The sequence below is a fragment of the Trichechus manatus genome, unplaced genomic scaffold, assembly GCF_000243295.1.
Source record: "Trichechus manatus latirostris isolate Lorelei unplaced genomic scaffold, TriManLat1.0 scaffold00089, whole genome shotgun sequence".
Lineage (NCBI taxonomy): Eukaryota > Metazoa > Chordata > Mammalia > Sirenia > Trichechidae > Trichechus > Trichechus manatus.
In genome coordinates, this window is record NW_004444025.1 from 11,467,262 (window position 1) to 11,477,608 (window position 10,347).

Below are 10,347 nucleotides of genomic sequence, written 5' to 3' on the forward strand. Positions count from 1 at the left end.
TGCCTGTGCTGCTTGGTGGTGTGATGTCAAGTGCACGGTGCAGGTAGACAGGATGCAGCAGGGAGATTGTTATGTGTGGAGCTAAGATGGATATGGGAGAGAGGAGAGAGGAACAGGAGCCAAAAACCTACAAACATAAAAGAATGCTAGGGGAGCTTGCCATTGGAGTAGAGAGATGAGAGGCTATGAAATGGAAAAATACAGAAAGGGGAGGAGGAAGAAAAGAAAACAATGAATAAATAAGAATCAGAAAGGTTAAAGAACCGCAAATTTCCCAGGGATACCACAAGTGCAGGTATGAGGTCTAGGGAAGTTGCTCTCTGGTGTTGCAGTACAGCCTGACTAGAAGGTGTAGAGGTATACAGTGCCAGGTATTCAGGGAACATAAAGAGAAGGAAGATATAGAGAGGAGAAGCTGAGCAATGAAGAAAGAGAAAAAGAGGAAGAAGAAACAAAACCAATTAAAAAAAAAAACAAAAAACAAGAAAGGCCCCCAAAGAAACAGAAAAAAAAAAAAACAACATAAAAAGAAATGCACGCAAAGATCCCTCTGCATGTCTGTGGAAGCTGAAGGGGAGTTTTCCTGCCACACAGCTCAGCCTGGCCAGAAAGGGCTCCCAACTCAAGAAAAGGAAAGGAAAACAAACAAACGATTCAAAACAAACAAACGAACAAAAGCCCTGGGATCCCACCAGCACGGCAGCCCAAACCAGGAAGCAGCTCCACACTCAAACGGAGCTCCGCAGCCTCTCAGGAAGAAGGAAAGATGGCGCACAGAGCCAGGTACTTGAGCGAAGGGAGAGGGAGGTGGTGAGAGGCAAGTAAGAAATCAAAAGAAGCAGGGAAAAAAAAAAAAAAGCAACACTAGCAGCCAACAAATGGCACTTAGAGAGCCAGCTAGTGCGGGCTGGTGTTTCTGGACAAGAGACTGTGTCCATGGGAAGCGGAGGGGGCTGAGTGTGGGTGAAGAAGGGTAGAGAGTGGGAAAGTATATATCACAAATTACCGGAGCTCTGTAGCCCCTCAGGAAGAAGCAAAGATGGCACACGGAGCGATGTACTAGAGCAAAAGGAGGGGGAGGTGGGGAGAGGCAAGGAAGAAATAAAAAGAAGCGGAAAAAAAGCAACACCAGCAGCCAACAAATTGCACTCAGAGAGCCGCCCATTCGGGTGTGTGGAATCCAAGCAGCTGCTGTTTCCTGGTCAAGAGACTGTGGCCATGGGAAGCAGAGGAGGCTGAATCGGGGTGAAGAAGGGTGGGGGGTGGGAAAGCATATATCGCCAGTTACCGATTGTTTTGTCTCCCGCTGGAAGCTCCGTGAGGCTGCTTTCTCATACCCCCTGTTTCCTGGTCTCTGATAGGAGTCCAAGATGGCGGATCCGCGCTGCGTTAGCTGGTAGGGGATCTCTGCATGAATCTCTCCTCGCCCATTCTCTGTCAGTTTTCTCACTCCATTTGGTGCTTGGCTGAGTTCTTTATCTCTTCGTTTGTTCTTTTAGGGTTTCAGGATTGTTGTATTCTCTGTTTGGCTTGGTTTTTCGGATCTTTGCTGTGGAGGGATGGCATGGTGCTTTTGCCTAGAGCCATTTTGCCGGAACTCTCCACAAGTATTATTTTATGTTGTATAGTACACTCTCATCTTCATCTGAAGAGCATGCTTCAGGAATGGTTTTAGTTCTAGGTTAACAGAGCATCCAGGGGCCATGGTTTCGAGGGTTCCTCCAGTCTCAGTCAGACCATTAAGTCTAGTCTTTTTACATGAATCTGAATTCTGCTCCACACTTTTCTACTGCTCCATCAGGGACTCTCTGTTGTGATCCCTGTCAGGGCAGTCATTGGGGGTACCTGGGCACCATCTAGTTCTTCTGGTCTCAGGCTGATGGAGTCTCTGGTTCATGTGGCCCTTTTATCTCTTGGGCTAATATTTTCCTTGCGTCTTAGGTGTTCTTCATTCTTCTTTTTTCCAGGTGGGTTGGGACCAGTTGATGCATCTTAGATGGCTGCACACAAGCTTTTAAGACGGCAGCAGCCACTCACCAAAGCAAGGTGCAGAACATTTTCTTAATAAACTTTGTTATTCCAACTGACCTAGATGCCCTCAGAAGCCATGGTCCCCAGACCCCAGCCCCTGCTACTCTGTCCATTGAAGTGCTTGGTTTGAAAACTGGACTAAACAAAAAGCTAAGAAGTTTCTTGAACACAACCAAACACTTAGAGGAACACAGGGTTCTTATAAGAAAATGCTTTGATAATATCATATGCTATCAGTGGAATGGCACAGATTCTACAGTCATTCTGTAGAGGGGTACAGTTAGGCCAGCAAGCTGATGTCAGGAAGAACACAAGACAGAAACCCTTCACCCCCACACACTCTGCAATGTCTACTTATATAGAGCATTATCCTAAGAAGTGAAGGGAAAACTTAATTTATCCATCATAAAGTTACAAGGAGGACGTTTGCTCTGGGAGCAACTGTAGGGAGTACGAATATCAAGGGTGAGGATTTCACACCATACATCCTCTTAAGGTGCTTTTGTCTGCCATGCAATAAGGTTACTCATCATCTAGGAAATATAAGCAGTTAAATTTATGAATTTACTTCTAATTTAATCTTAGTGTGATTTGTGCAGAATCTCTATGGATTGTGGATGCCCAAGTTAAACCAATTACTTGTTCTTTTTTTAAATCAAAATAATTGATAGTACAACTTTTTTTGAAATAATTTATATTAAAAAATATTTTTACTAACCTCTCAAGCAAACTTTTCAATTAGGAAAGCCAGCCTTTTTGAACTGTATGTCTTAATATTTCTAAATATGTTTTGTTCACCAGATTATCTAATCCTACTTAGAATCGTGTGGTTAGTAGAGGTGAAAGAGGTAACCAATGATATCTCTGGTTTTATTTTTTCTATGCCTCTAAAAGCCATTCTGTAATGATAACTACGCGACTTACGAAATTCACCTAAAGATTACATCAGTTTAATACAAATCTACATTTTATAAAGATTAAAATTTGAAAATAAACGTGTTTTGGAACTGAAGAAAAATGACCTCTCTTTAACCCTTCCAAATATGGTTAATTTGATTTAAATACTTCCATGCCCAACACTTTCCCCAGAGCTGCATTCATTTCCTTGTTTCTAAGACTGTATATGATGGGGTTTAATGTTGGAGGTAGCACAGTGTAAAACACAGACAAAATGAGATCAAGAACTGACCTCACATTAGACGGTGGCTTCAGGTAGTCCAAGGAAGCAGTTAGAATAAACAAGATCACACCAACCAGAAGAGGGATGCAAGTAGAAAGGGCTTTGTTCCTACCCTCAGAGGAGGCCTTTTGGATTATGGAGAAAATGTGAACATAGGAATAAACAATAAACACAAAACAAACCAGTGAGGCACTGAAAATAAGTGCAGTGATTCCAAGTTCTCCTATGTTCAATTGGGAATCTGCAATCAAAATAATTTGTGGAATATCACAGAAAAACTGATGGATTCTATTAGAACTAAAAGTTATGGAGAATGTCGCTGCAGTGTGCATTGCTCCAGAGACCACCCCACTGATGTATGAAGCCACCACCATTTGTCCACAGGCCCCTGTGTTCATGATGACCTCATAGTGCAGTGGACAGCAGATGGCCACATAGAGGTCGTAGGACATCACTGTGAGAATGGCTAATTCAGCACAGGCAAAAACTACGAAAAAAAACACCTGTAAAACACACCCAAGGAAGGATATTGAGCTCCTGTGCATCAGAGAGTTTAGAACAAATTTAGGAACAGTGACAGAGATGTAGCCGAAATCTATGAATGACAAGTTCTTCAAGAGGAAATACATGGGAGTGTGAAACCGAAGATCACAAGTAATGAGGAAGATGATGAGCCCATTTCCTGTCAGGGCTGCCAAGTAAACCGTTAGAAACAGGGTACCATGTAGGTTTTGCGTCCCTGGGTCAGTGGAGGATCCCAGAAGAAGAAACTCAGTGACTGCTCTATGATTGATCATCTCTAACTTGGCATCTTCACCAAGTGCGATCTGTGTATGTAATCAAACACACAGAAGTAAGACTGCTGAAGATTTACTTATAAGGAGGAGTATTAGTGTTTCATATTCCAAGTGGCAGAAATGCATTGATTTATATTAGGGTTATGTGCTGATGCATGTTTAACAATAGCTCCAAAGGGAGGGGGTGCTGATAGTAGTGCTTGCCATTTTCCGTGGTGTAAGTATGTCCACTAGACCATATCAAGAGGAAGAGACACAATGTGTACAAAGTATTTGGCATAGTTAGAGATTCATTGTATGTCTATAGCTACTGGATGAGTAAATGAAATTAAATAAATTGTTAACATTTATTTAGTATTTACTGTTCACGAGGCAAAGATAAATGTAGTGGTTAAAGGCAAGGCTTCTGAATCCAGAATTTCTGAGTGTGTGTACGCTCATTGTAACTTATTGGCTATAGTTACATGACAAGCTACTTAACCTCTCGGTACCTAAGTTTCATGATTCTGTCTGAGGAGCATTCTGATGACTTAGTTAGTTAATGTATATTAAGATCTTATAAGTCTCTCACTTATTCTTTTAATGAGAAGATGTTGGCAAATGGTGATGTTGATTTTGTTGAGGATAGTGCATACTAATGATTTTTATCTGTACGGTCAAGGAGCAATCAGTGCTGTGATACCTCCAGTTTAAGAGCTCAGGAAAATAAGGCGGAGACTGGCTAATTGTTTCACCCCAACATTATTGCCAGTGTCAATAAATGTCGAAGATGGGACTGGAATGTGGTTATTTTGACAGTGGCCTGGCTATTCTCCTGAAAGTGCGCAACATACAGAGATTTTGGCAAGTAGTAGGAAAGCCTCATGCATGTTAAATGATAAAATAATATGATCCAGTCATTTTATGGTGCTAATCTATGCTTCTCAATAGTTACTGCCATTCTCACTAGAGAAAAAGTTTGTGTTTTTGTGCAGCATGTACATGTAATCGTTGGTGAGTGAGGGGACAAAACAAGAGAGCGTTTTCCCCATTTAGAGTCACATTACCATAATGTTAATATGTGTGAGTTTTTTAAATGAACATTAACCATAGATTACATTTTATTTATATCATACTTTTTATGATTTTTTTTCCCAGCCAGTGTCTGTACAACATTGTGCAGCTATAATTTTACCAACCACCTATAGTTTTACCAGTATCCCGATCTAAAGGAAATTTTGTGTCTTAAACCAGGGGAATGACAAAAATCCTAACTCAAAAGTCCAGGACTAAATACAAATGTACATGTGCTCTTCCTATGGTCTTAACCTTGACCCTGTCCAGTATTCATTATTTAAAGCCTCAGTTCCTGACTTTTGTTCATGTCTCATGCCTGCACTTCTGCCTTCACGTTCAGAGAGTTAGTCTCTTTTTTTCCTAACTCGGAATGGTTTCATATATTTCAAACATATCACATGTCACAGTATCAATTATTGCTTACCCTAGAAAACTCTGTAACTGATCTAAAGGCTTGATAAACAGCGGCTTGATGTTGTAGCATTTGCCAAAAGGAAGTGTGTTCTAGCTTGTTCTCACATCACATGCTCCCAGTGTGTTTAATCCACAGGGGTTTGGCACTCCTTGCCATAGACGGTCCTCGGAATGAAATGCTGGTGACACATTTTGGTGTTTGGGCACTACTTATCTTGGTGGTGGGGTGAATTGCTATAGCAACTCTACATAAAAATACGGTATCTCAGTCACCACATTCCAATTCACTAAACACCAAAGTAATTCAGTGCTAAAATCCTTAGCATAGTCTATTTTATGTTGTGGATAAAGCACAATCTTCTAATTGAGATAATACTTTAAAATGCACATTTTTTCTCAATGTCAAAACGTGTTGATAACTGTGAATAAATTTAGTATATATTTTCTTTTTATTAGAGAAGATTTTATAAATGAGAGAATTGTCAAAAAGTATTTTGTTCAGGAGAGGGACATGTGCCTCAGAAAGGAACCCCAATTTGTCTGCTGTATAACACTTTTGACAAACATTGCCTCTAATGATTGTTGATATCAAGATTGGAGAGAACTCAAGAACTATTTCTCATTCAGATATGCAGAACAATGTAAACAAAAAATAGCTACTCTTATTAGAATACATTGTGAAAATGTAACATTAATTTAAAATGTTGATATAAATGTTAATTTGGTCAAGATAAAAGCAAAATATTATTAGAATTTATTTATAACTATTTGGAGAAGTGTTTTAAGCATATATATGCAAGATTACAAAAAATCAGAAGATCCTTTAAGAAATAAGAAAATATATTTTGATTTAGACTAACTTTACTGAAAAAAAAATTTAGAGCTGTTTAGAATTGTACTCCTTCAGAGGAAAAAGAGTTTCAATTATTCTATTAATATTTCAGAGAACTGAGTGTAATTTGACAAAGTGACTCTTTCAATAACACAATTCAAATTCTACCCATCTATTCTTGTGTGTGCATGTGTTCCTTTATGCCTCCAACTGTCATTTCTTTCCACTCTGAGGCTGCCTTATCTTAAATGCATCTTAGACAAAATAATCAGAATTTTCAATAATATATCAATTTATTTTGAGATTATCCAAACCTAAAATAAACCTAGGCTTGGAATTCAGTACCTATATATCTAAAGATCATACCTGGTCAATTAATTTAATAATATTTTAGAAAAAAGTCCACTGTTTTCTTCTATAGAGAAGTATATTATCCCTCAAAGAGTGCCAATAGATGATACTTACATGATGATTGTGTATTAATCTCTGAAAAGCTGGGATATAAAAGATAATATTAGTCTATTTCCTTGTTACAGCTTTTTCACTTTCACGTGACTGGAACTCCAATCTTCATTGATTGTCTTCATCCATGAGTGTTTGCTATCATGCAATGTAATAGAAGTAACATTCTCTTATAGCAACAGGAACTGAAAGAACTTAATTCACCCTCACTGAGAGAAACATCACCACAGAGTTTCTCTAAGGAAGAGATAAAATTCAAGGCTTAAAGATTACAATTCAGAAACTGAAATATCTATCCTAAATAGCTTCAAGGACACCCAGGAGAGACTGAGCTGGGACAAAAGAGACAAAGAAAGTAATTGCAGTTTGAGATCTGGGGAAACACAGACAAGAGATCAACCCCATAGGACCAATCAATGGCAAAGTTTTTTTTTTATTTTTATGATGCTCGTTGTTGAGAGATGGGAGTTTCAACAAAGTCGTCAAGGAGGAAGCTAGGATATATACAAGAGACATAAAATCCGTTAATCTCAAATATCAAGTTAATCATTTCACTACATGAAATACCCCATTTGTTTGATACAAAATCTGTTATCATTAACAGTCATTTTTATAAGTAAATGTTAATCTAATATTTCTCTACAATCTTACTTGTAAATATGCATACATATATTTGAATATTTATCGTATGTGGAAAACCTAAAAAGTGTCATCAAACTAATATCTGCCTTTAGAAGGCATGCTTCTTGGGTTTTATTATAAAAATTACATTACCCTGAGGATTATTTATATACATCACATAAATACTCTTCACTATTTTTTATATATTTCACTTACAAATACTAACCTTTTATACAAGGACCTAATGTTTAGATATATCAACTGGTGTAGAAATACATTGAAAGATCATCAAATGGTTTCCACTAAGTGTATTAATCTGATCCTACAATAAATCATTTTTCCTTATTGTACCATACATACACTTTACTAAGAAAAAATTTAAGGCTCAAGCTGTGATATTGAAGGATTCTATGGGTAAAATATTGACCAACGCAGGAAACATCAAAAGAAGACAGAAAGAATACACAGGGTCACTGTACCAAAAAGAATTGGTCGACATTTAACCATTTCAGGAGGTAAAATATGACCAAAAATCAATGGTATTGAAGGAAAAAGTCTAACCTGCACTGAAGGCATTGGTGAAAAACAAAGCTTGTGGAATTGACAGAATACCAGTTGAGATGTTTCAACAAATGGATGCAGCGCTGGAAGTGTTCACTCATCTATGCCAAGAAAATTGGAAGACAGCTACCTAGTCAACTGACTGGAAGAGATCCATATTTGTGACCGTTCTAAAGAAAGGTGATCCAACGGAAAGAGGAAATTATCAAACAATATCACTAATAATACAGGCAACTAAAATTTTGCTGAAAATAGTTCAAAAACGTTTATAGCAGTGCAATGAAAGGAACTACTAGAAATTCAATTTGGATTGAGAAGAGAAAGTGAAATGAGGGATATCATTGCTAATTGCAGATGGATCTTGGCTGAAAACAGAGAATACCAGAACAATGTTTACCTGTGTTTTATTGCTTATGCAAAGGCATTTGGTTATGTGGATCATAACAAATTATGGATTACATTGCAAAGAATGAAAATTACAGGACATTTAAATTTACTCATACAGAACCTGTACAAAGACCAAGAGGTAGCTGTTTGAACAGAACAAGGGGATACTGCGTGATTTAAACCAGGCAAAGTGTGCATCAGGGTTGTATTCTTTCATTATATTTATTAAACCTGCATACAGAGCAAACAATCTGAGAAGAAGGGTTATATGAAGAAGAATGTGGCATCAGGTTTGGAGAAAGACTCATTAACAACCTTCAGTATGTAAATGACACATCTTTGCTTGCTGAAAGCAAGGGGGACTTGAAGCACTTACTGATGAAAATCAGAGACTATAGCCTTCAGTATGGATTACATCTCAATATAAAGAAAACAAAAGTCCTCACAACTGGATCAATAAGCAACATCATAATAAACGAAGAAAATATTGAAGTTGTCAATGATTTCACTTTACTTGAATCCACAATCAACCTCCAAGAAAGCAGCAGTCAGAAATCAAACGACGTATTGCACTGGGCAAATCTGCTGCAAAAAACTATTTAAAGTATTAAAAAGCAAAGATGTCACTTTGAGGACTAGGGTGCACCTGGCCCAAGCCATGGCATTTTCAATTGCCTCATATACATGCAAAAGCTGGACAATAAATAAGGAAGACCACAGAAGAAATAATGCCTTTGAATTATGATGTTGGCAAAGAATATTGAATATACCGCGGACTACCAGAAGAACGAACAAATCTGTCTTGAAAGAAGTAAAACCAGAATGCTCCTTAGAAGAGAGGATGGTGAGACTTTGTCTTATGTACTTTGAACATGTTATCAGGAGGGACCAGTCCCTGGAGAAGGATATCATGCTTGGTAAAATAGAGGGTCATCAAAAAAGGAAGACCCTCAACGAGATGGATTGACACAGTGGCTGCAAGGAAGGGCTCAAGCATAACGATTGTGAGGACAACACAGGACAGGGCAGTGTTTAGTTCTCTTGTGCATAGGGTCGCTATGAGTCATAACTAATTCGATGGCACCTAACAACAGCAACAACACCTTATGGTTAATGCGTCCGTTGGTTTATTTTCTTGAGATGTGCAGGAGTTCAGTCCCATAGTCACAAATATTCCTGCCTAAACGGAAAAGGGTCTTTAAAATGCATGGTTGGAAAGTAATGTTAATCAAAATTGTTTTCTTAATGCTAATTAAAATGTGCTGAGGTTATATACATTATCGTGCTTGACTGTTTTCAGAGGAAAAAATATTGTCCAAGGATTATCCTTAACTGAAAAAACCAAGAACCAAACCCGTTGCCGTCAAGTCAATTCCAACTCATAGTGACCCTATAAGATTGAGTAGAACTGTCCCATAGGGTTTCCACAGAGTGGCTGGTGGATTTGAACTGCTGACCTTTTCGTTAACAGCCAAAGTCTTAACCACTGTGCCACTAGGGCTCCATCCTTAACCTAAAGGGAAATAAATTTACTATTGTGTATTAAAGCATTTATGGAGGACTTCTTATAATTTTTCTTAACCCTAGCCTATATAAACATTTTAGTTCCATTGTAGTGATGAACTGCAGATACTGCTTTGAGCGTATTGCTCTCTTAACAACTTTGAAACCACATTAGAAAGTTTACTGAATGAAATAGGAGTTAGACAACTTCTTGCCTGGCACCGTTACTCACATAATTACTTTGGAACGCCAATTTAATCAGCCGTATATGGAGTTGACTGGTCCACACAATTCATCATACTCAAGATAAATATTGTAACACAGTCATAAGTCAGTGACAGAACAAAAAAAAAGACATTTATTTGTGGACTGATGTGCTTGTACTTTCTCAGAGAATTTACAATCTGGTAGCAAAGCTATAGTGAATTATAATGTATTCCAGTTTGTAGAATCTAAGACAAGGTCAATTTTAAGGTATATTATTGATTTATATTTAAAAATAA

The 10,347-nt window shown here is 38.0% G+C and overlaps 1 protein-coding gene across 1 annotated transcript in view; it reads right to left on the reverse strand.

Annotated features, from left to right (window-relative positions):
* Positions 1-3,078: 3,078 nt before the first annotated feature.
* LOC105756594 (putative olfactory receptor 14L1) overlaps positions 3,079-10,347 on the reverse strand; it is a 13,325-nt gene continuing 6,056 nt past the window's right edge. Inside the window, exon 2 of the mRNA XM_012557190.2 lies at positions 3,079-4,038. Coding sequence (XP_012412644.2) covers positions 3,079-4,038 — 960 coding nt within the window. The remainder of the gene's footprint in view (positions 4,039-10,347) is intronic.